At 34.9% G+C, this 27,333-nt stretch overlaps 2 protein-coding genes and 1 long non-coding RNA gene across 6 annotated transcripts in view; 1 reads left to right on the top strand and 2 right to left on the bottom strand.

Moving 5' to 3' along the window:
- Positions 1 to 3,678, bottom strand: part of COX7B2 (cytochrome c oxidase subunit 7B2) — a 112,184-nt gene extending 108,506 nt beyond the window's left edge. The window contains exon 1 of one of the 3 annotated variants that reach the window (XR_012061896.1): positions 3,545 to 3,678. The gene's annotated coding sequence lies outside the window, so the exon portion shown is untranslated. The remainder of the gene's footprint in view (positions 1 to 3,544) is intronic. The other 2 variants (XM_072944576.1, XM_015249725.3) reach the window with 2 other exon arrangements.
- A 12-nt stretch (positions 3,679 to 3,690) lies between these two features.
- LOC140687498 (uncharacterized) overlaps positions 3,691 to 27,333 on the top strand; it is a 33,997-nt gene continuing 10,354 nt past the window's right edge. Inside the window, exons 1-2 of one of the 2 annotated variants that reach the window (XR_012061898.1) lie at positions 3,696 to 3,772; positions 7,796 to 7,940. This is a non-coding gene — a long non-coding RNA (uncharacterized lncRNA). Of the gene's footprint in view, positions 3,773 to 7,795; positions 7,941 to 27,333 lie in introns of those variants that run through there. The other variant, XR_012061899.1, reaches the window with a different exon arrangement.
- The window catches only part of GABRA4 (gamma-aminobutyric acid type A receptor subunit alpha4), a 65,034-nt gene continuing 58,660 nt past the window's right edge, over positions 20,960 to 27,333 (bottom strand). Inside the window, exon 9 of the mRNA XM_072944547.1 lies at positions 20,960 to 23,443. Within this exon, the coding sequence (XP_072800648.1) occupies positions 22,913 to 23,443 (531 nt within the window). The 3' untranslated portion in view covers positions 20,960 to 22,912. The remainder of the gene's footprint in view (positions 23,444 to 27,333) is intronic.

Below are 27,333 nucleotides of genomic sequence, written 5' to 3'. Positions count from 1 at the left end.
TACTACAGCAGTATTAATACTTTATACAATAAGAAGGAATGAGAAACTCCTGACACGCTGACATGGAAATAGTTCCAGAGTATGTGCTAAGAGAAAAAAATAAGGTGCAGAATAGTGCACAAAGTTTGATTTTTTTTTTTGTAGTGAAAAGAAAAAATTAAGAATATATATTCACATTTGCATGCATTTGAATTTTTTAAATGACACAGGAGGCATACATAACACAGAACCTGCTGAAGAGTTTACCTCACTTGTCTAACTCAAGCCAGACTGCTTGGATCTATCTCTACCACTTAAAGTTCATTAAACTTTTTGATCCTATCTACAAATTGGGAATTATAGGAATTCTTACCTCATAGAGCTCATACACAAAATAAATTGAGTTTACGCTCGCAAAGTACATAGGATAGTATTGGACATTTACTAAGTATTATAGAAGTGTTTGTTAAACAATAGATAAAGTAAGTAAATAAATAAAACTTACGGGTAGAAGATTTATCAATGTATATTTTTTAATATCACATTTGTCCTTGAAATATTAGCTTTGGAGTTTTGGAGGTATGGCTCAAAAACAATAGTAAATTAATTATGTAAACTTAAAACTGGCCCTATACCCATGATATTTAAATACAAGACATTCCTAGATTCTAGAATAGGTATCTCCCATAACATTGTGTTCTTAGAAACCAGAATTGAATGTTACCTAAAGGGAGAAGAGGGCCTGGAAATTTTCTTGGTTTCAGTTTCATCAGGATGCTTGTCAGTTTGTGTGAGTAGCACAGATTCCAGAAAACTTTTATTAATACATTAATTCTGACACTTTGAATTTATCGTATCTGCGAGCAAAACACACTTAGCTTACTGTTGCCTCTCTTAAACAATGACATTTGAGGTATTTCCACTATTCAGAAAAGTTTAAAAGTCTGCATTCAGGATCACCAGATTTTGTTTGAAGTACAATTTCTTTCCTCTGCAACATATTTAAAAAACCTCTTCATTTCCATTCCCTCCTTTAACTCCCAGTTCCTGGCGCTCCGGTACAGCTGGAAGTGGAGACACTATCTTATGAAACAAGGCCTCCTGCCTCCAGGAAGCAGATATTTTCAATCCTATTCCACAGCGGCTCCTCGCACTGCCTCTTGTGATGGAATTGCTAAGTTGGTGAAACCTGCCTCTCAAGGAGGGCTTCTCTTATTTCATTTGTTTCAGCTGGAAAAATCACTCTCAACAGATTCCTGAACTGAAGCTACAACTGACACTTCTGCAGCCCGAGCCCCTAGGAGCCCACTGAGAACTAATACTGCTTCCATAAGCTCCTGTAGACAGTGTCTTTCATCACTGAATTGTTCAGACCTTGAGTAGCATTTTCTCCTGCTACAGATTTTTCTGCAGCAATGAAATGTGCCTCTAGTTCTTATTTTCTTCTACCCTTCTCCTACATCTTTCAGAAAATTTTAATTTTTTAAGCATTCAATCTGTTTAGGAAGTTGAGTTTCTTATTAATTTGGTCTCTTCTCCAAAACATATAGTTATTATCCCTGCTTGTTTGAAATAAATACTTGCCTTCCTTTTCATCTTTTCTAGACATCAGGGGTTTTGGGGTTTTTTTTTTCCTCCCTAATTTTTCCCTCTATTTCTTGAATTCCAGAATCATTCCTACCATCAATGATGAAATCACTAAATTCTGAGTTTACCAAAACCATCTACTATTTAAACAAATCTCTCCTCCTCCACTTCCCTGAGATGGATAATTCCACAAAAAAAGTTTCTCCCATCAGACAGGCATTAAGTCCCTTCAAGCTTAAACTGAACTTACGTTCTCACCTTGCTCCTTTCAATATGCTTTATCTTGCTGAGACTTGTCTTGAGTCCTAATGTTTGGGCACATTCCTTAAGCATAAACTATATGCCTCTCTACAAACCTACAAGGACTATGTTACCTGAAAAATCACCTAATGATACGTGTGTATTCTACAGATCTTCCTAGTATTCCTCAATCTTTAAGATGCTGTTCTAGTTCATTTTACATCATTTCTCATCTGTGACCTCTCAATAGTTTCCTGTTTCTTGACTCACTTTGAGGTAGTCATTCCCTTTGAGATCTTGCCTCTTTCTCTTTTTGATTAATTTGGGACCTGGGACCCTATTTCAATCTAATAACAACTAAACACCTCTCTTTTCCAATACTCTGTTTATAGCATTTAGGTCCCCTTGAATCTCCATTGCTCTCTTATGTCTACTTGAACTTCACAGGGTTATTTTCTATGTCACCTTTGTGATTTCATCCCCTAATTTCTCAAGTTTTCTTCTAAAAAAGTTTTATTTTCCTCCAGCCTATTTTTTTCCTTTGCTTCTGTTCTCCCATTGTTCTATATTAAGCTGAAGCACAAGTTTTAAATTACTCTAATACCTTAAACTCCTAAGCAAAATCAATTATTAGAACCAGAGCATTCCAAACACAAGCCTTTCTGACTTGCTTTCCTACCAATTGTTTCTGCAATAATTTTTTTGAGTTATTTCTCATTCTAAATTAAAGATGAAAGTATATGCTCTTTATAGTAAGGATCCCCAATTTTTGTAAATTTGATATCCATTATCCATTTGATCATGGATGGAGTCACAGTTTGAATCTGGGCAGTGAATAGTCACCGTCAGAACATATGAAATTATCAAATTCAGAGCCACCTGAGATCAAGAGGAAGGAGCAACTTTTAAAGGTACAAACAAGTCACATGACTCTCAGATTTGTCCCTCCAACATTTTCTCTTGACTCTGAAGGGGAATCAAAATAATATCAAAGATAATCAGAATTTCAGCAGACTTTCTCTGCCAACAACCTAAACCTGGCACTAAATATGTCCTGCAGGTACTACTGGAGACAGTGTAAACACTTACGAGACCTAAAAAGTCTGATACATGAAAAGAGTCTCTAGAATCAAAACCTTGAGACTCAGATAAGGCTACTTAGAAAAAAATCACGTATGCAGAGTTTAAGTTCCAGCAGCAGCAACTATTTGGCTACGACACATTTAATAAGGAAGACTCAGCAGTCCTGGTCAGAGTCTGCTTGCTCAAAGCTTGCCTGCCTTTGCTGACAGCCCAAAGCACACAGACTAGCGTCTATAAAAACGGGTGTTCGTTTATACAAAAATAGCCACTCTCCTATGGACGAAACTGCCATAAGCTGCAACAACCCACTACAGCTGAAAATACGTGGTCAGGCCTAGACCAATACTGTCAAAGCTTCACAGCTTTCACTTTAGCCATGCCAGAAGCTTTACTCCACAAACACTCCACGAGATGAACGAAACAAAAGGAATTCCGCTTTTTCGTTTTCCCTTTATTCTCACTCTATTTGCTAGATGTCTGGGTGTGAGGAGGGTCCCATAAGTAACATCTCTCTTTTCCCCTGAGAGAAATACAACAAGAAAAGGAGCAGGAAAACAAAAAACATTTCCCTCTGAATCGCTAGAGAAGATACAGGAGGCTGTGGCTTGTAACTGCAGGTTTACTGACACTGAGCTCCAGAACTGGATAGACTTACCAACCACGGCACAAACCGCCTCCAACGGAAGATGACGCGGAGGCAAATTCGGCGCCTTCACCTTCACAGCCCGGAAGGCGGAGTCAAGTGGGCACTTCCTAGGGAATAGCTCCTCCCTAAGCGGAAAGGAAGGGGCGGGTCACACACGGGGGCCTGCCTCTTTCTGAATTAGCCAATCAGATAACGGACTGCCGCCTCCACGGGAAGAAGTAAAAAGACAGAGAAGCGGTAGGCGTGTTGTTCTTATATGTGTTCCCCCACAGTAAAGGAAACAGATTTGGGAGTAAGTGTTCCGTTAATATAATGCATAGTCTCTCTGATCTTTACCTTCCTTGTCACACCAGACTTTTGGCAAACTCTGCTTTGTTCTCTCTATTACATCTTTTTTCTTTTTTCTTTTTTTCTTTTTCCTTTTTCCTTTTTTCTTCTTTTTTTGCTTTTTTTCTTCTTTTTTTTTTTTTGCTTTTTTTCTTTTTTTCTCTTTTTTTCTTTCCTACTGAAGTATAGTCAGTTACAATGTGTTAATTTCTGGTTTACTGCATAATGTCCCAGTCATGTATGTGTGTGTGTGTGTGCGTGTGTGTGTGTATACATATATATATTCATTTTCATATTATTTTTAATTAAAGGTTATTACAAGATACTGAATATAGTTCCTATATATAGTGGTTAACATTTGCATATCTCAAACTCCCAGATTTATCCTTTCCCACTCCCTTTCCCCTGGTAACTATAAGATTGTTTACTATGTGAGTCTGTTTCTGTTTTGTAGATGAGTTCATTAGTGTCCTCTGTCTTAATCCCACTTGGTCACAAGGGAGCTTTGAGATTACCTGTAACCACAGAGGAAGCTACAAGTCTTGTAGTGTATCTGACTCCTCCTAAGCATGCCAGGTTGTTAACTACGGTAACCATAGAATGTTTTCCAAACTGGGATCCTTGAAAGTGAAAGGGAGCCATAAAATTTATTAAAATTGTAAGTTTTTGAGATTTTGTATTGGTGGATTTATAAAAAGTGTAATTCAAAATTCATTTTGTAAAATAAAATTATATAAAATTAAAATAACTATATTTAGGCAAAAACTTTAAAATGTCTTCATAATGACAAATGAACATTAAAAATAACATAGAATGATCAGTCTTGGCACATGTTGATGTATTTTAAATAATGTTTTGGCCTTAATTGTCTGTAATAATGGGTCACAATATTTTTCTGAAGAATATATTTTTAATATGGTATTATTGTTTTTAATTTTTTTAATTGCCCAGAGTCTTCTCAAATATGTATTTTATGATTGATATATGGGAAAATGTGACACCTCCCTTCACTGTTAACTGTAGGTAATATTTTAAATTAAGAAAATAAACACAGAAATTATGCTAAACAGACAATCTCATTTCTATTTTTATCTTAAAATATGTAAATTTTCAACATAAATATTGTCTCATGTACTGTCTTTTTGCCTCTACTCAGGGTAACAATCTTCAGCAAACATGTGTATGACACAGCATCATAAAATAAGTTTTCCATTATTTATGACTCTTTTGAAGGTTTTGCCAGATTTAGACTCTACAAATTGAAAAGCCTTTTCATTTCTCTAAGAATGTGAATTTCTTCTGTTATAATAGGAGCTCCATCAAAAGAGTCTTCATATGGGTTAAAATATTCCAAAGTACAATTATATAATTTCAAAATTAAATCTTAAATTATACATTGTTTAAAACCCAAACTTGCTTCGGTTGTTCCTTGATGCTGTAGAGGTAAATTTAAATGTCTTCCTTGTGTCACAAGCTTTTTTTCAATAACTGCAATATACAAAATCTTTAAAATCTGAATTTTATTAGCACAATTTTTGAGTTAATTAAAGATCTCTAAGTGATTTTTAAAAAATGCAACAAAATTTTGTAAGTTTTGTTTATAAGAAATTCATTAGTTTTGTAAACCATTTAACTTTGTTTATAAAGTTTATTTTTAGAGAATATAACATTTATAAAATCCTATTTAGGAGCAACCAAAGAGTGAGAATACAGACTATTATGTTTGAGTCTTTTTTTTTTTTTCCTTTTTTTTGGGAGATACTCAATTCTAGTTTTATCACAAACAGTTTTGCAGTTTGCTTCATCAGTTGTTATGTACAGTGGCATGTTGGTATCCATGGGGAACTGGTTCCGTGACACCCCTCTTCCTGCCCCCAGGAAGATACTAAATTCAGTGGGTGCTCAAGTTCCTTTTATAAAATGCACAGTATGTGCATATAATCTATGCACATTTTGCCATATACTTTAAATCATCTCTAGATTATTTATAATATCTAACACAATGTAAATGCTATGTAAATAGCTGCCTGTGCACTGCAAGTTTAAGTTTTGCTTTTTGGAAACTTCTGGAATTTTTTTTCAAATATTTTCAGTCTGTGGTTGGTTGAATCTGCTGATGTGAAACTCGCAGATACTGATAGCTAACTACATACAGGCTTTACCTCAGAGATATTGTAGGTTCAGTTCCTACACTGCAATAAGCAAATATCGAAATAAATGACATCTCACAAGTTTTTTGGTTTCCCAGTGCATATGTTTTGTTTACACTATACTGTAATCTCTTTAATGTGCAATAGCATTATAGCTAAAAAAAAGTATATATACTTTTATTAAAAAATACATTATTGCTAAAGAATGCTAACCATCATCTGAGACTTCAGCACGTCATAGTAATAACATCAAAGATCGCTGATCACCATAACAATTATAATAAAATGAAAAAGTTTGAAATATTCCAAGAATTACCAAAAGGTGACACAAAGACATGAAGTGATCAAATGCTTTTGGAAAAATGGCTTTAATAGACTTGCCCAAACGAATGTTGCCCCAAACCCTCAATTTGTAACAAACAACGTATCTACAAAATGTAATTAAGTGAAGCACAATAAAACAAGGTATGTCTGTATGTGACAATATTTGTAAAGTTTGACAATTACAGCTTATAAGTCAATTGCAGTTTGGATGCATTTTTGAATTTTGTGCACATCACAGCCAGTTCTGAGGATATAGTTATTCCATACATTTCTCAGTAAGAATTTTTATTTTTGACTATAACCCCGTGCCCTGCCCAATTTAAATTCATATTACTGCAAATAATTTTATTTTAAATATAATCCTTTTAACTTAATATAAAATAACATTCACAAAAATAGCAGACATTTTACTTTTGAATAATGAATTTTCAAGTTTTAATATGATTCCATGAACTGAACAGGTTAAAAAAAAAAAGCATTGGAAGTTGTTTAACTTATTTTCTACTTGAAGCATCTGATAGCAGTGATATAAAACTGGCCTTATGTAGCAGCCAATGTCTCAACCTACAGGCACTAGAAAATTTGGGATTAAAAGTAAGAAAAACTAAGTAGATGAATAGTCGTTTACTCTATTAGGAAATGTCTATTTTGCAATGTTAGATGTACAGGTACCTTCTGCAGCCATGTATGTGTTAATTTCTTATCTTCCAGCACAGTTGTCTTAAAGTAACTGCTGTTCTTTGAAGTAGATGCTGATGATTCTTCTGCAAGTCTGTGTCTTCTGGTTTTCACAGTGCTATCACTAATGTTCTCATGGTGGATGAGAGATAGTGACATATCTTGTGCACTTTACATATTATTTATCAACTTTCTTGAGAACAGAAATTTAGTATTTAAAATCTCTTTAAATATGCACTGTCCTTTTTTTTAAAGCTCATTGCTCATGAAAAGGCTTATTGCAAAATTAAAATAAGTTTTACTAAGTAATACAATATTTATGTATTTATAATACACAGTAAATGACAGAACAACTGTAGTCAAAACATTCAGACTACTGTGCATGAACTCAAGAGCAGCATGAACTAGCCTCAGTTGCCCAGGCAGATTTTGTGTACCCTTTTCTACAATGTTCCACTGAGCCCACTTTTTGGCATCTTAGGTCTGGAGGCCCTCTGCCTCTCAAAGGCTTATGCATGAACCAGGCCCCAACTGGACAGAAGGAGAACAGCAACAGATAGTTTGTCCAACATGACCTAAGGCCAGAAAGAGTTAGTTTCCTAGCTGTCCTGAGCTGCTAGTGTCCCAGACTACCTTGCTTTATTAGTGAATGTCTTAACATTACATTCTTAATAAAAAGATGTTGGTTGTGTTGGGTCTGGAAAGATCAGGACTAAAGACAAGCTACTGTTGGTTGTCACTGAGGTTTGACGCTGTGTTAACATTGGAATTTTGTTTACAGGTTTCACACATTTCTAAATGAGATCATGGCAGAAGCCAGAAGAATAAGGTCTAACAAATCCTCTCTGACTTCCTTGAATACAAACATAAATACTGATTTTTCAACAAAAATATAAAATCTTGGATAAACACTATATTGGAAAAGATGTCAAGAAATAGGATGTACATTCTTTTGTGTGGCATGTTTCTGTGAGCCTGACACCTTCAGAACTCTCCAGATAAGGAGTGGAAGCAAGTCCGCTTTGAGAAGATCTCTAACCCAACTACATATATTTTGTTTACTTCCTTCCTTTTACAGTTATTTCTAACTACATAAATTTTGTTTTGTGTGACCACAGAGCTTAATCTCAGAAGTGAGAAAGGGCACAGTGTGCTTACCTCTCTTTTTCCTCTCTCCCCTGTCTCTAAATATCGACCACCTCACACACTTCTCAGTTTAGATCCCACTCAGAAATCTACACTGGGGAGAAGGAGTGATGGGAACTCTCTAAAGAGATTTTTGTCAATTGCCAGTTTGATTCTTTTCTTTGTAAGGGAATATGAGTAAGAAATAAGCTGGAGAGCTACGTGGAAAGCAATCAGAGTAAAAAGACAAGAGGGGCATGGCATAGTTCTTGGGGAGGCATTTATGGATACTTTTGGAGGCCAGGATATGGGAGTAATTGTGGAATATGGGGAAACAGATGGGATAAAAGGATTTTAAGAAGTGTTCATTTCCATTGTATGCATACACTTCATGGTGTTTAAGAAATGCAAATGAATACATTAATTTACTTAGAAGTTGATTTTTGATCTCTGTGCTGTGATTCTGACTGCCATACTGCAATTGTATGAGTTCAATACGACTAAAAAAGGGAACAAACAATGGAATTTAGGAGAAATGTAATAAAAGATGTCTTGATCAAGAAATGATTCAAGTTTAAAACAATATCTAACAATGTTAGCATTTAAAGGATGTGTTTAATCTATGACACTAAGTTATGCAATCTTACAGCTTGAACATCCACATGATTTTTTGAGAGAGACTGCTTTCTGGCAAGTTTTTGTTTTTATTTTGTTTTTAAACCAGTGGTTTGCAGGTGATTTGACAGAACTGACATCTCCATTTATTTAGGTCATATGAATGGCTTGCTAAATTTGTCGTACTGCACCTCAAAGACTAATTAAAAATTTTTCAATTTTTGCCACTTAAATGTTTCAAACTGCCACTTACTAGCTCAACTGCCAGCTCACTAAGGTCTGGAGTCAATTAGCTAAATGAAGGGACAGTTAAGGGGATGGTGTACTAGCAGCAGCAGGATATATCTCCACTGTCACACTCCCAAAGCTCAGAGTACCTTTACTTAATTGTGCTGCCATTTTTAGCTAAGGTTTAGGAAGAAGCCACTCTGCCCTGGTAACTCTTTTCCCCAGAACCTGAATGACTTCTAAGTTTGACACCCTGCTGAGAGCAACCCATGTGACCCAGTTCTCTCACAATCTTGTTTCATGTGTTATAAATGTAGAGGTATTATGTCCTCTATGGATTTTATTGAAGGACACATGTTTCTTCCTCTATGTCATCCCCTCTGGATCTGTTTGACTATTAAGTAATGGCAATGCACACAACAGCACACCAAGTGACACAGGTCAAAGGGCATTGGTAATTTGGGTTATTTTTTCATAGGTTGAAATTCTGTACTGATTATAAAGCTAATTATCCAAATATCATGTTGCTGTTTTAAAAAATATTTATCTCAGTGTGGAGAATCTAGGGCAAGTGGATCTAAATTCCACAGAGGTTATCAACTGCCAAGAAGGCATAAAAAGTTGGTCTTCATCAAATAGGCTGGTGAATAATGTTAATATACATGTCAGATTAGAGATGGCTACAGTTCTTTGACACTCCTTGAATCTGAGAGGACTCTATAACTATTTGGACCTAGAGAATACAGCACAAACGCCGTGGTTTGTGCCAGTTTGTAGGATGGACATTAATAGATTTGCTGCCTCCACTTCCTGTCTCTTAGAGCTTGCTCTGGGAAAAACTAGCTACCCTGAATGAAATCTGACTTATGAGGCTGCCACACCATGAGAAGGCACAAGGTAGCCACATACAGAGAGAAATCCTCAAATAGCCACCGAGCTCACAGCCCTCTCAGTCTGGGCATCAGGCCTGGGAATGGAAAAACATTCCGATGACCCTATCTTCACCTGCTATTTGACTGCAAGTGCAGGAGAGACTCCAAGAGACAGCCACTCAGTTGAGCCTAGAGAACAACAAGGAAAAATAATAAATTGTTTCAAGCCACCAACTGTTGGGGAAGTTTGTTAAGCCCCAACAGATAACTGGTTTAAAACCCAACATTTTTTGAGCATTTAACTATGAGCCAGAGACTTTTCAAAACATATTCACATGAATTAACTCATTTAAACATCAGGACCACTCAAGATAATTATCCTTATGTCCTAGAGTCCCTGGACCACCACCTCATTAACCTACCTCTAGGCAGTATATTGTCATGTTATGTATCTCAGTTTGCAGTCTCCAATTTACAATATTGTGTGTGTGTGCCTGTGTAATAATTTGTGCCAACATTCGTTGAACTTACTGAAAATATTTTCAGCTTCATCATATTAGATGGCAAGATGTATATAAACTATGAAGACACTATAAAGATTAAATTTAAAAGTAAAATCAATACTATTGATATACAAATATATCAATATCATGTACATATTTTCCATTACTTATATAGTACCAGACATGCTTCTTGCCTCAAATGAGAAAAATGAGTAAGAATAACTTGTATATAAGATTCCAGACATGCATCATGTAGTCTTAAGAGTAACATCGAAACATTGAAAGTAAAATAAAATACTAGATCACGTGTCTTCTGTTCTTGAAGTATTTATAGCCAGGGGTAATTAGAATTCCCAAAGAGGAAGGCATGTTGTTACAAGGAATGAAACAAACCACTTTTTAAATTAAAAGTGTTAATTTTGCTTGTATACACCTTATATCTTCAGTATTTCTGCTCTATTCTATTTTCATTTCCACAGCTTCCTTGCTATCTTTAAATTATTCCTGCATAATAATATAAAGATCAATTTGTATTCTAAGGAAGTCATGTCTTACCAATCAGGTAGGAGAAATGACTGACTTAGTTTTGCATTTATATCTACCAAACCAACAATACTCAATACAAGTAGCTAGATCAGGAACTATTTGACTTTATCCACACCACTAGATATCTATGTTTCTGTGCAAACAACTCAGAAATAAGAACAGCAACAAGCTGGAATATGTATTACGTTATATTAGTTGAAAAAGACTCTTCTCATTCTGTCTTCTCCATTATCTGAACTTATTTCTGTAGCCTAAGGTTAACTTTAAATTATATAAGATTTGAAAACTGATCTATAAGTGGGGAAATGACATCCCTGCTTTGTGAAGTATTTCATTTCATTCTGCTCCTGGCCAACTTTAAAAACTATTGTGGAACTTCTTTCAAAATACTTCTTGCCACTGTTTCTAATTTTTCCTCACTCTCTTACCTCCTTGATACTACCTTTTTCATCTTAATTTCACTATACGAATGAGTTTGGTACATGCTAGCATGCCAGTCACAATGCACTAAAGTAAGGTTTTCATAAAAAGGCAATGGAATGTCAATGTTCAATTTCTGAAACCAGTGGAACCAATTCTATCCTACAGCTACTTATCAGAGCACTTATTTCAGAACAGTTTGTATTGTCTGAGTAAGGCATGTTTTTAACTCAAAGCATGATTATTGTCAAAGAATCACTTTGACAATTAATGACATTTTGACACTAAATGAGCACTTAAAAGGCAAACAAAAATTCTCAGGGGGCATGAAAAGTTTTCAGCCGTGATATGGGTATGAAACTGATCCTTTTTATTTTCTATTTATCTTCTTTTACCAAGTGACAGGTGGGAAAAAACAGTCAAGAACAGTAAAGCTATATTTATTATTTAACAAAAATATACAACCTGACAACAACTTTGAAATATATAGGTCTGAATCACCTCCAAAATGCTATCAACTGTCAGTTATGATTATAGAGCCGTGGTAATATCTTTAGTTGACAGCATTACAGATGGCCAATAGGCACATGAAAAAATGCTCAATATTGCTAATTATCTGAAAAATGCAAATCAAAACTGCAACAAAGTATCACCTCACACCAGTCAGAATAGCCATCATTAAAAGGTTCACAAATGATAAATGCTGGAGATGGTGTGTAAAAAAGGGGACCCTCCTACACTGTTGGTGGGAATATTGTTTAGTGCAGCTATTAAGAAAAACAGTATGGAGATTTCTTAAAAAAAAAACCTGAAAGCAGACTTACCCTATGATCCAGCAATCCCACTCCTGGGCATATATCTGGTGGAAACTGTAATTTGAAAAGATACATTCATCCTAGTGTTCATAGCAGGACTGTTTACAATAGCCAAGACATAGAAACAACCTAAAAGTCCATCAACAGATGACTGGATAAAAGATGTGGGGTGTACACACACACACACACACACACACACACACACACACACAATGAAATACTACTCAGCCATAAAAAGAATAAAATAATGTCATTTGCAGCAACATGGATGGACCTGGAGATCATCATACTAAGTGAAGTAAGTCAGACAGAGAAAGAAAAATGCCGTATGATATCACTTATATGTGGAATAAAAAAAAAGGATACAAATAAACTTATTTACAAAACAGAGACAGACTCACAGAAGTAGAAAACAAACTTATGGTTACCAGGAGGGAAGGAGGGTAGGGAGGGATAAATTAGGAGTTTGGGATTAGCAGATACAAACTACTATATATAAAATAGATAAACAAGGTCCTGTATTGCACAGGGAACTATATTCAATACCTTGTCATGGCTTATAATGAAAAAGAATATGAAAAGGAATATATATATGTATATATCTTTTTATGGTGACATATCATAACCAACGACTTATCATGGTGATCACTTTAAAATGTTTAAAAATACTGAATCACTATGTTGTATAACAGGAACTAACATAATCTTGTAGGTAAATTATACTTAAACAAAAAAAAAAGAGATAAATTTGTGGTTACCAGAGGTGGGGGGTGTGGGTGGAGAGGGAATTGAATGGAAGCAGTCAAAAGGTGCAAACTGGTGACATGATAAGGTAAATACGTACTAGGGATGTAATGTAAGACATGATAAAGATAATTAACACTGCTTGTGTTATAGATAAAAGCTGTTAAGAAAGTAAATCCTGAGAGTTCTCATCACAAGGGAAAATTGTTTTTCTATCTTTTTAGTTTAGTATCTCTATGAGATGATGGATGTTCACTAAAGTTATTGTCATAATCATTTCATGATGTAGGTAAGTCAAACCATTACACTGCACACCTTAAACTTATACACCACTGTATGTCAATTATATCTCAGTAAAACTGGGGGAAGAAACATTCCCACATTTTTAAAAAAAAAAAAGGTGTTTTCATCATAGTACACAATCTTAAATTGGAATTGTATGAAGTAATTTGCTTATTCTATTTCTTTTAAATATTTTATCACAATGTATGAATAAAGAAAAGCTATTGTTGGCTTACTGATCTTTTTGGCAATCAACTAAATTCAAATATCTAATAAACTAAACCTACAAATTTCCCAGCACTATGCTAAGATCCTCAGCTTTTTATAAATACAATGGGCATATTCATTTTAATCTTGTTCAGTTTAAGAAATAAAACTGAACTTGTATTAAAGAAGCATGGCCCTTTCATCCAGTATCCAAATATAGTCACTTTACAATAAAAAAAAAGTTATCAAATAATCATAATGTCATATGAAAGTTACTACAAAAAAGAGATAGGAAACATGGGGAAATGCCATGAATTAATTCTACTAATGAGAATCAGAAATGGCCTCACTGAGAGGGAATATTAGTGCTGTGATTTATAGGCGGTCGTCAACAAGACGAGCAGAAGAAAGGCAATCGTGGCAAAGGATTTAGGTTGAAAAGACATCAATGTATGGCCACGCAGAATATGTCCAGAGAACTTCATGTTGCCTGGGTGGCTAGATCATAGAATAGGTGGAAGGAGAGGATGAAGGTGACATTAGAGTTGGATTGTGTTGTGTCCTGAATATCACGGTAAGGATTCATATTTTATCTCAAAGGTGATGGAGAGCCAACCAATTGAGACTCAAAGGCAAGTGTGAAATGAAAGGAAATATTCTGACATCAGCATGTAGAATGGGGGGACTGCAGACATGAGATCAAGGAGCTAAATAAGGCCACCACTTGAGCAGAAACGCAAGGAGTAATTGTGTAATGAAAAATGGATTACATATCACTCAACCTCTATGATGAATGCCAGCATTGTAGATCTGCTCTTTAAGGGACATATTTGAATAATTCAGTTAGCACAATCTCTACAGGGCATTTTCAATTCTACGCTTAGAGTCGCCAGAAGGTATTATTCTATTCACAATGCAACCTTTTCCAAAATAAAAAAGCAATGGCTTCCCCCTTCACATTTGCTTTTCTGCTAAAAGAAACATTAGACCTAGTCTTATTTATGAGTAAAGAATATATCATTCTCAGTTATCGAAGATTATTAGATATTGTATGATGTATTGGTTAGAAAAGTATGCATTTGAAAATACGCAAAAATAGAATGATATCTTTACCCTTCCCATTTTGCATTCAGGAGAAAAACAGTATTGTACTCCCTTCTCTCCATGACACTGGTAGGAACACCATAAACTAGGAGGGAAGGAGTTTTGGCACCAAACCACATTAATTTGTTACTAATGAGTGAGGAAATAAAATTGCAGAAAACTGAAGGAAGAAATGGAAAGGTATCAGAATGTTGGAATAAATGCCAAATGAAATAGCTCCCTCTGTTAAAAGTACACTTGTATCCATCTGTTTAGTTTTCAACTGATAAATGCACATGGGGCATCTTGACAATAATATTATTCCACAAGCAGACAGACATACGGGCCTTACTTAATAAATGATACCACTGATTAGCATTCATCTTAATACTAATGATACAGATTCATGAATCTGTTTGCCCAGAACACCAAGTTGATGAATATTACCCTGAGGAGTTTTTAAATGAGAACATAACCCAAAACAATGTTAAATGGATGACATTATTTTACATCCTCCAAAATAAAATAAGAGGGATAGCATTTAAGAACTTGGATGATGGATGCATATTTGACATCAAGAAAACATACTAGAATATAATAGCAAGAATTTCATATAATTTTCCTCAGGAGAGAGATTAATTTTCAAAATGCACACAGAACAATAATACTGATTAGGTAACATTGTAAGTAAGTTCACAGTGACTGAACCATCCAGGGTGTATTTTCATAACCAAGTGGCCAGCATTGAGCTTCTGCTTCCAATTAGTCAGAAAGAGAATTAACCTTTAACTATGAGCTATATAGGAATTATTCATAGAAGATTAAGGCAAATAAAATCCATATAGTTCAAACAATTTATGGAATCCAATTTGAAAAGTCATAAAACCTATACGTATCCTAGTAACTTATTTTTCCCACCTCTCTATTCATGCTTGAGTTTGAGAATAGCTTTGTTTGTTTGATTCTCATTTCCACTTTCTTCTAAACTAGCTGCACTTCTCTATCATTAATATTGAAAATAAAAGGCAGGCACTTTCTAACTAGTATTCAATTCAGTTGGAAGTAGGATCTGATGATCAATGAGGCTTTTTCAGAAATTGAAAAAAAAAGCATAACACAAATCACTACACAACAAAGGGGCTAAATCCTCTAAATGTTAAAAATTTAATAGCAATGTTCTCACAAGAGTAGGGAATTGCCTTAGTCAGTTCAGGCTGCTGTAACAGAATACCATATACTCCATGGCTTAAATGACAGAAGTGTATTTCTCCAGTTCTGGAGGCTGAAAGGCCATGATCAAGGTGCCAGCATGGTTGTGTTCTTCCAGATTGCAGATGGCCAACTTCTCGTTGTATCTCCACGTAGCAGAGCAGAAAAAGGAAGCAAGCTCTTGTGACTCTTATAAGGGTGTTAATCCCATTCATGGGGGCTCTACCCTTATGACTTCATCCAATCCTAATTATCTCCCAAAGCACCACCTCCTAATACCATCACAGGCAGGGCAGGGGTTCAACATACGCATGTTGGGAGGACACAGACATTCAGTCCCTGACAAGAATCATATTTAACTGAACAAATGCAATTCAACATGGAGGATAATTAATTAATATGTCATGAAATACAACAACAAAAAAGAAAACTACTTATACTATGCATTTTATTAGTATGCATTCATACAGGAATGTGCGCATATGTCTACAGGTTGCGGAACATCTGTGGTCAATTTTTTTCTCTCAGGTATGCTCTCTTTTTGTTAAGGTATAAATCAATTTTTTCTTCAGAAAACAATTGTTCTAGAATATTTAAAATAATAGAGATCAAAATTTCCATAAAATTTGATCACAGGCACTTAAAAGATAAATGTATTGGAGCTACACTCTGGAATCAGATAGATACACTGTTTGTATTTTAGGGACTCCAGGAAAATATTTTAAATACTCATTCTCCAGTGGAAATTGAAACATGAATTATTGTCCATGCTATATACTCATGTATAAATTTTGTTTTTAACTAGCAAAGGAAGTTCATTACCACTAGTGATAAGTTTAGCTTACAGAAGCAAGGGAAACTTGCTTAAAGAGATAGCATTAAAAGAAATCATTTCGTGCTCTATTATTTTAAAATACTAAACCAACATTTGATAATATCCTTCTTTTCAAGACATATCTGCCAAAACAAAATCATAATGATTATGTGCTCCTCATTATCATTTTCCACAGTAATACTGTTACACACAGAAAAATCATTAATTTCGGGGGGGGGAGGGCAAATGTGATTGCTAGAAGCTCCAGGAATGTGTAGTTTGTAAGAAAACTGTATTCTCCTGAAATCAAAACCCTGTATCTCTTACAAATCTCGAAATGTTTTAAATATCACACTTTTTATTATTTGCTACTCTGTTTGAGCAAGAATAATGAAGCTTAAAGAATAATAAATTTAGTTCTTATGATATGATAAAATGTACATTATTATTTTTCTTTAATTTCATAATATGGAATATTTTCAATTGTACAATTAAACACACAACTTAAAATTATTTAGAGGGCAGACAGATAAGCTTTTATTCCTCAGTGTCTACAGCGTTTCAACTGAAAAACCAAACAGAATACTTTATTTTTTCTTCAGTTCTCAACATTTTTAGCAGAAAATTATCAAGAAGTTTTCATTGTTAAAGATAAACCAGTGGAAAATTTAACTTCTTATTTACTATGGCCATTCAATGTCTAATAGCATAGAGTATGGCTTTGCATGAAAACTGGATTTTAATTCAATTTATAAGTGAAACTCCCTTAAAATCATAGAATGTTGCCTCATCAATCAACAATAATTTATATATATATATCTTAAAATATGAAAGCTCTGATTTATTGCATATTTGAACTAGGAAACAATGTCCACAATCAGTAAAATGACCACAAACATGCTCCTTTGTATCAGCAAACACCTGCAGAGATGGAATGCAGGCCTCCCTTCACAAATACAGAGAGCTGAAAAATACTGTCAGTCAAAGGTTAACTGCAATAATATCTTCTGTTATTATGGTTTCTTTTCCTTCCCCCAAAGGGAAGGGTTTACTATCAACTGTGTTATCACAGATTTAATCCTGATTTAATACCTGATTCCAGTGACACCTGAAGAGCAGAAGGGAAAAAGCAAGTAGCTCTGATTGTCAGTAAAAGATATCAGTAAAAGATACTTTGGTCCATCCTGATCTAATGGAAATAAAAATCATAGACGGTGATTCAGTTTAAAGGGTGAAATAAAAACATTTATAATTCACTCCTCTTCTATGAAATCCCTCCAAAAAACCGATAATAAAGACATATTGGGGAAAAAATGAAAACCACATCCATAATTACAAGCAATTGATAATGAACTCTAATAAATAGCTTCTCAAGTTAAGAAGCATTAACAGGAGAAAGACTACTGACTGATACATATCTTGATAGGATATAGATTTCACTAAGTGTCATGGTCCTCAGGTGTCCTCCAATGACTATTTGAAGCCACCATGCGATGGAGCATGAAAAGGCAAGACACAAACATAGTCCCGTCTTCACTGGTTTCCAGTTATATACTCCCACATGGTAGAATATGGGAGGAAAGAAAAATTGCTGGTCGATTCTATTTGACAGCTGTGAAACAGGCTGCTGGGTAACATGGACAACCAGCCTTAGAGTAGGAAAGTAGCAGGAAGTGGTGAGGACCACGAGAGCACTAATAACACGGAGAAAATAAAACTGAGGGAGTTTTACACTGTGAGCCACGTAGATCACCCCGATGTCAAAAACAGACAAAATATGGTCTCTGGGCAGAGGATAAAAGAGATTTGGGAAGGTGGGTTTGAAACCTGAAATTTAAATAGCTTCTGTGGGCTGATCTGATTCATTCTCCCACCGCTTCCCACACTACAGTTCAGTAAATAGCTGGCTTCATTCAGTGATTAATAGACAGATACCAGCCTGGCACATAGGCAAAGAAGGAAAAACACAATGCAAAAGCAGATGAAGTTCATACCAGAGAAAAAAACTTCTTCAGGAAACAAAGAAGAAATGTATACAGATAATTTTCTGTAGTCTCAAATAAACTATAAACGTGACCTCATTAACAGAGTGAGAAGCTCAAAGGTAATATTTTAATAGAGATTATAAAAACAAGCAGAGAAATGAAAAAATGAAATAGCACAGACCAAGAAAACAAGGGAAAAGAATAAAACCATTATGAAGTTGAAAAATCACTTTAGAGGTTACAAAATAAACACAACTGAAAACTCACTTGGGTTACAACTGACAAAAGTTGGCAATATTTTTAAAAAATATACAAGTGAATATAGAGAATACTCTAAGCAGTTATAGAAAAAAAAGAACATTCTGAAAAAAAATTACTTAGACATGCAATAGGGAAAAACCTTTCCTGAAATAAAGTCTGAAACCTGGAATAAAAAGACACAGTGTCCCTGATATGTCTTGCTTTAATTAAAACTATCTAATTTCAATCATTCCTTCAGTTTCACCCTTATACTTTTATCTTAAATTGAGATAAAGATAAATTTCATGTTTTTTAAAATTATTTAACAGCATTCATATATGGCATATTTGGCCCAAAATTTACAATTTTCTGTCTTTTAATGAATCTGCTCTTCAATACAAACATCTTACACATGATAGCGTGATATTCATGAGATAGTAACAATTTTGAGACTTTTTAATTTTCTGCAATACCTATCTTTATTTTTAACAATCACATATCATTTTTACAAATGACAAAGAAGTCATTGGATAAAAGAATTAGAAGGCAACGGTTAATTAAGAAAGAAAAGAAAAATGAGATCTCTCAATTCTTACCCTACCTCTAGATTCAAGGCCCTTCATCCTGTAGCTCCTACAGCGATCAGATGACTTCTCTAAAACAGAAGCATAGCATGTTCACTGTCATCTCATTATCCTGCAAGATTTTCAATAAATTACCACTGATCCAGGATCACGTCTCATTTCTTTAGTAATTTACATAAAACTCTCTCCAATCTGCCCCAGCAGGTCTTTCCATCATCAGCCCTCACTTTCCCACATTCACCTTCCCTCCCAATATCCTGAACTATTTGTAGTAAGCATTCCCCTTGAAGTTCCAAATCTATATCCCTTTTCATGCTTCAGTTGGTAGTAAAAATGTCCTTTTATTGTTTGTTTCTGGGAGGAAGGGGAGGGCCAAGAACTCCAAATTATTCTACAAAATTCATTTTAATGTTTCTGTGAAGCCTTTCGTGCAATCACTGTTTTTTCCCCCATCTCCCCATCAACAATCATAAAATCACATGCAGCCTTTTCCCACCCTTTTATATCAGGACCATGCCAAGTCTGAGGCAAAATGAAAAAGTATTAATACTGATACTATATTTATTTAAAATGGGGGTATTTTGGTCATCATGGATTTTTGCAGATATCTTTATTTTTTTTAATGACTGAAAAATGACCTTCCAAAGATCATTCTAGCTCTGTGCTTTTATCTCTGTCACTGACTTCTCTATGATTCATGTCCACCTGTAAAAGATGGACATCTCTATTATCTGCCAATTCTAATTCAAGACTTGTGAGGTCCAATTTAAAACAAACATCATCCAAATACTCTGTATATACACAAATGCAAGTCATTTTTAACTGTGGATTAATCATGTAAATATATTATCATACCTAGGCTTGCACGGAGGAAACTGGAAGTAATTATGTAGCAATTAGTGGTCAACTTGGAGTGGAAAACCAGAATAGAGATACTGGTAGTGAATGAAACAATTTTGAATTTCATCTTTAAAAGACAGAGACATACAAAGATACCATTCTCAGCTATTCTTCTTCTTCGCAAATTGCCAGGACTTTTGAGCTCTCCTAATGACTGCTGTGACATTTCCTTATGGTGAAAAGAGACTGGTTCTTCACAAAAGTAGTTAATGTAGCTCTGAGTGACTGAAAAGATAGAAACGATGACCACAATAAAAAATTAATTTGAATTAATTTGATGGAATTCAGTTAAGGAAAACACATTCTACATTTTTAGTACTGACACTGTGTTCAGTTGAAATAATTCCTTTTTGTACTAATGATTACACATTCTGGTCAATTTATTCTCCCAAGCAACAATTAAGAATCTTTGGTTAATTTTGTCCTTTCTCTTTGTTTAGCTACCTGATTTATTTAAAAATCTTCATATACAAAGATAAGGAAAAAACTATGAGTTCACTTGTATCATGGATCTACAAATTTAAAATTACTTATTTTTATCCCTTTAAGAACTGTAAGCATTTATAGGAGAAGAATTCTTTTTAAAAAAGGAAGCCAATGAAATATTTCTTAAGAATAGATCAATAGACAAAAGAGTGCTTTCCTCACCAAAGAAATAAGGTCATTTTGTTGGAATAATGAACAACCACAGCTTCTGACCACAATTTCAAGCATTGTCCTTAGGGCTAGAAATCTACTCACATTCATGAAATAATTTATTATCAGCTTTTTTGTATAAGTACTCTTTATTAAATATATACACATATACACATTTTACTGGACCTCATATTATTGGCAGCAATTTGTAAACGAGAGGTTTGGATTGGATGGTTTCTAAAGTATTCTTCAGCCTTAAAATTACTGACAATTCTAGGAAATACCTAGAGACATAGCCAAGAAGGAATTCTCAGATATGACTCACAATTAATATTTGGCATTTGCACATTTTACAGGTCTCATATACAACCATTCCAAGGTAATGCAACAACTAAAAAACTAATGCCAATCAATTAATATAATTTCTTTCCTAAAAAAATAAGAGATCCTGTTTGCAAGGTGGACATTTCTATCAAAATGTTCCCCAAACAGCCAAAACACATTCATTGACACAACCCAAATCAGAAAGGGTGAAAAATAGAAGAAAAATCTTGGAAGTAACACACACACACGCACAAAAAACTAAACCTAGATTTAGCGGCATAGGACAGCTGCAAAAAATTCAATTAAGTTGTTAAGCCTACCTAATGAAAAAGAATAATCAGCACATGAAAATCCTGATAAATTGCAAAACAGAGTCAGCAGCATCCTAGCCCTTAGCTATGATTGTTTTACTCCACTCCCTTGCTGTTCTTTTAATTTTAAAATACTCACCTTCCTTATGAAGCTATACAAAAACTCTCCCAAAATAAACACAAAACTGCCCAGAAATACAGAACTATGGACACAAAATCTCCCTAGAAGCTTAGCATTTCACCAGCTAATACAGATCTATGTTGGGAGAAGCATCTAAAAGGCCTTGTATTGAATTCCTGATTCTGATGATTCTGTGATTCTGATCAAATTCTGTTCAGTGATTCTGATCAAATTTGAGAAAGGTAATCTATCAGGTCTTACAGTGCCCAGATATCTACTTTGAGGTACACAGTGTTTTTCACGTAGAGAACAATCTACATTTTTCTTATACTTTGAAGTCAATTGCTGAAGTTGTGCTAATGTGTACTAATCTCAAAAATGGCTATATGGACAATGTACTTGTCATCCTCTATCCATAAAGGAGAAACAAATATTTTGAATCTGTTGTCAGACTCTAACTAAATTTCCTGCATTAAAGAATGTGGTGTCCTCTGCTAGCTCATGGTTCATCAGCATGCATTGACTGTTCTACTAATTGAGTAATATTGCAGATAAAGGTGAAAGTGCTTTTCTAGAGAGAGTGTCTAGCATAGTGCCTGGAACACAGAAGGCTCTGAATAACTATATGTTGAAAGAATACATAACTGAATGAACTATTATCAAAAAGAATTCATACACTGAGTTAAACTTTGGCTCGAAGCACACATTTTCAAGTCAACTGTTAAGTCCTTTTTGGCCAACATATGACAGAGTACATCTTCCTTGGTCTCTGTCTTTGTTGCAACAGAGGTTGCACGCTCTTTGTCAGTATTTGTTGTGTTCCATCTTCCTTTAAAAGGTTTCATGTAACAGGGAAAATCCTTTTCTTGCAGATACTAAGAGGACCTCCGAAGGTCACTGCATATAATATCCAATAATTCTGATTAAGAGCAGTGTCACTGGGAAACTTAGGGTGGTTGGTTGATATTCAGAGTGTATATTAAAAAATGTCATTGTCTGTTTTAAAATTTCAAATTTCAATGCATAAATATGCACCACAGATTTCTAATAGCCCTATTTCTCTTGTCCCAACTTCCCAGGATGGTCTGTATTCCGTCTAATCTGAATGCTGAATTGATTCTATTTAAATCATCTTTCTGAAATGAAAGACGGCTCACTTTCCCTTCACTGAGGAATTAATTAACTCTCCCAATGACTGGCTTGGATTTTTTAAATGGAAAAACTACATAGCATTTTTATGTTAGTAAAGAACAATTGTTTAATCTTTAAAAACATTTAAAAAGACATTCTGCATTAAGTTCATCATCTTTTAGGAAATTCCTATAGCAACAAAATTACATCAGACTTTCTGATTTCTCCATGGTGTCCTTAGATAAATAAACAACCCAATAGACCATATTAAATGCCCCAAATGTTACTGGAAAGAGAATGCGGGCATATTTGTCTATTTTACTTGTGCCAGATCCAGAAGGTGGTGGAGCAGAGGGAGGAGTGGTGGCTGACAACTTCCCAGAAGCCCCTATGCTGTTAACTGTGGTCTTAATTCGTTCCAGTCTCGATCCAAATGCACGCTGGGTAGAAGCAGATCCAAGTGGAGCCTGTCGGGGCACATACCCAGTTCTACCGGGAGTAGAGGGAGGAGCAGATGGACTTGCTCGGGCGGCAGATATCGTCTCAGCTGCATTTGCATGGCTGAACGGGTTTGGACTGGAAGCTAAGTAAGACTGTGTAGCTTCAGAAGATCCTTGGACTACCGTGGACGATTTGCTCAAGTGGTTTCCCACCTCAGTTCTGTTGCCAACGTCAGGTTCAGAGTGAACCAAGGCATTTGTTCTTTTTCTCATATTCAGATTGGCATTTGCATTCTGAAAAGGCATAGAAAAATTATATTGGTTAGGTAACTTTATGTAGATGTATACAACATCTCAATGGATCAAATAATTACAAATGAGCTATTTCCATAAAATAAAGTTTTATTCATATGCTATAGCTGCTCAGCTTGATGTAAAAGCTTAAAAATACCTAACTAAAAAAGGACATGTATATATTTGGAACTCTAAATCAAAAATCTTCTATTTCAAAATATTACCCATTCTTTTAAATAATTAGAATTTTCATCTATACAAGGAAGATTAGGCTTTTAGGACTATAAACTGTAGTTATACTCAATTTTACTTTAGGAGTTCGGGACGATAGCTGTGCAATTTCTTTGTTCAGTTTTATTGTAAATAATATTCTCTGATATGTTGTATGCATTTCAATGAATTTTGTATATGTTTTGCAAACAGCAAGAACTGTATCTATTTTGTGCACAGAAACAAAACAATAATAACCATCTGAATGTGCATGACATTCCTTAGAAAAAGACAGATGCTACAAAAGCTTTAATTTCCAAATCCCTGGAATTTATTTTCAGTCTTCCAGAGACCATTATACACATTATTGTAAAATCTACAAATCCTAATGCATTTTAGTTTCTCACCACAGTTAATAAACAGAGCAAAGGAAAATTACTCTTAAACAAAATGTCATATTAGACATATAAATAGCATCACCATATTATTGCATAAATATCTGAGTTCAAACCATTTACCAATAGTGTTTAAGTCGAAATGAGTTCACTAATTTTCATAAAATTATTTTACATGTAGAACAAGACTATTTGGACACAGATGGTAAACATTAAAATTAATTCTCCTTACATTTTGGCAGGCGTGATAAATAACCATATAACCAACTATAGATGGTTCATACTAATGAAGGAAAGTAATTGCTCAAATGATTCCCAAAATAGTCATGCCTGTCTTCCGAAGATACAATGATTTTTTTTTTGCAAAAACTTTTCCTCCTTCATTATGTCTATCCTAAGTTATACTAAGCGTATATGATAATTGGTGTTTCTATCCTCTTCTCCTACCATTTTATGAAATAAATGGTGTGTGAGGAGATGGAGAAGTAGAGGAGAAAGAGGGGAAGAAGAAGAGCTCACAAGTGGGTGATCAGACAGAGCCAACCTGCAAGGAATTTTACAGATAATATTATATATTATACATAATTAGTTGTCAGTTCACTTTATAGAGAAATGTTTATTCCACAAATAGAATCTGTTTTCAATACTACACTTATCAAGCAGGTTGAAAGTGTTCAGCCTACATCTCATATACTTGTGAACTATGGCTCCAAGTTCCTTGAGTAGAGAAGGAAAAAAAAAAAAAGCCTCACAACATGCAGAACCCAAGCAGGATCTGAAAGGTTTAGAAAGTGTTCTTCATGTCAGCCTGGAGCATTCTTCTAATCAGTTTGCAGTTGAACTCATGAGAAATTGCAGTCTAACTTATGGCACCTAATTGGGTAGAGACAATAAAAACCAAAGTTGACATCAGCCTAAAAGCTAAAGGTATCATTATTTACCTTGCACTTTTCCTCTACAAAGCACATGGTAAATGCCATCTAATTAATCCTCAGATTTTGACTCCCTTTTTACAGAAAGAGATAATCATTAATTAACTAGCATTAATGCTAAAATGTTGTACACATGGTGGAAAACACAAAGAAGGATAAGGTATACCTACAAAATTTAAAGAGCTTACACCATCATTGGCAAAATAATATGCACACCCATGCACATGACGCAGTTAAAAATATAACAAAAAGTGAAATAGAATGAAAGGTCAAACTGTGGTAACATGCCGAATATACTAAGAAGGGAAGGAAGGAAGTAATAATGGACCTATTGGATAAGGAGGAGAGAAATACACATTTTCAAATATAGACTTGTATTCGCATACTGCCTTCTTCCACCAAAAGTTGGGTTGCCCATAATCTTTAGAAACTCATATTTTTTCATCAGACTAAACTCTAAGAATTGGAGATTTCTACTTCTGACCAAAATGGAATAACAGAACTGAATTTACTCTCCTCCATGAAATGACCAAAAAAAAAAAAAACCTAAAAAATAATTATGAAACAATTATTTTTGAAGACATTGGGTATTAGACAACACAGGACACAAGCTTTGAGAGAGAAGAAGCAAACTTGAGTTTGCATGCTGTGGTGCAGGAAAGGAACATCCAGGAACAATCTGATAGACTCCTTAAACTGAGGAGATGAAGCTGAGAATCTGAGGAAATCAAGGCGGCTAGAGTTTACCGAAGAAAGTAACAGGGAAGCTTATGCTGAGGGAAAAAAAGGGAGAGAGAGAGAGAACTTCAAAAATCTGGAGTCTCCACTGACATTTTTGCTAAGCACAGATGTGAGGTAACTACCCAGGGCAAAAAGAACCACCTGAAAGGATTAGAAGAAACACTACCCAGCACACACCAAGCCAGAAATTGTGCATGTTCCTGCCAGCCATACTGGAAAATCTCAACATTTGTGTCACATTTGGTAGAGTCCTCAGAAGGGTCTTGCCTCATGGTATATGAAATATAGAATAATTAGCACCAAACACTGCTCTAATCCTGCCTAGTGAATTTTAAAAGTAAGACCTCAAAGGATGAAACTAACACTAAGTAACTGAACAGAACCCCAGGAGGAAGTACAAGAACATTTATGGGACCTGGTCCTCTCTCTCTAGATCAGAATCCTGGAACATCCTAAAATCTCAACTGTGAATTCTGTTCTAATATAGTTGATTGAATACAAAAATGGCACTGATCTGTCCTCCCTCTCTGTGTTAATGCCCTTTGTGCCACTGAGGCTTTGTAGCTGTTTGTTACGCAGCATTATTGTGGCACTAGGTGACGAAGATAAACCAGTTGAACCAAGGGTCCTAACAAGAGCTACTGCCACGCCTCTTGTGAGGGGAAGTTTCTCAGATATTCTGGGATAATTAGAGGGGGAGTCTGTCAAGATTTCAAGACCATTAGGGGGCCCTGTTGCCTAACTCCATACACACTAGCTAAAGGCCCAAGATATTTTGCCCTTTATAATCCCTTTCTTAAAGAATAACAATACCTTAAAACTAGAAGAGCTTCTAGTGATCACCTTAGTCCAGTTCCTCATTTTACAGTCAAGGAAGATAACAGCAGAAAGGTCATAACTGGAGGAAAGTCAAACAGAGAGTTACTCATTGAATGTTCTGCCACATTGTTCAACTTCTGGGTGCACAGATGTGAAGGAGGCATTAAAGAACTCAATAAACTACGTTTATCTGTGTTAGTTGATTGTTTGTAATAGTCAAGGATGTTCTTTAAAAATTTTTCCAAGACTTAGAAATTGAAAAGGAGTACAGCATGGTTCCTCCAATGTCTTTGTGGAGCATTGTTCAAAAAGGATTATTAATTCTCTAGGGGAATTTGAGTTTACTTGAGTTTGATTTTGCTGTTTAACATTGGATTTGACACCCCCCCCCAATAAATTGTGATGTCACATATTAACTTAAGGATTCCTTTTCAGTAGAAAAGAGCACCAAAGATGATGGTTTTTGTTGCCCTGAAGGATATTAACTACTTCTATCTAATCTTGCAACCTTATCCTAGTATTTTTTTTATTTTAATGGCTAATTGTATGCATTCTTCAAAAAAATTTTGAGCCAGTTTTAGTATTTAAGTGGTCCTCCCTTAATTTATGAGTTGGACAAAACTTGGACAAAGGTTCATTCCATATTTGTATGACTCATGTTTTCAATGGTTTGAAATGATATTCTAACAACATCTATTATTAGACAAGTTATAAAATATCCAAGAAATGTAAGCAAATACTTGAAGAAAATGCCCAGAAGAAAGAGTGATAGGACCAAGTCAAAGAGACAGGA

This window comes from Vicugna pacos, chromosome 2 (assembly GCF_048564905.1).
Source record: "Vicugna pacos chromosome 2, VicPac4, whole genome shotgun sequence".
In the NCBI taxonomy this organism is placed as follows: Eukaryota; Metazoa; Chordata; class Mammalia; order Artiodactyla; family Camelidae; genus Vicugna; species Vicugna pacos.
This window is presented reverse-complemented; position numbering and strand designations above follow the sequence as displayed.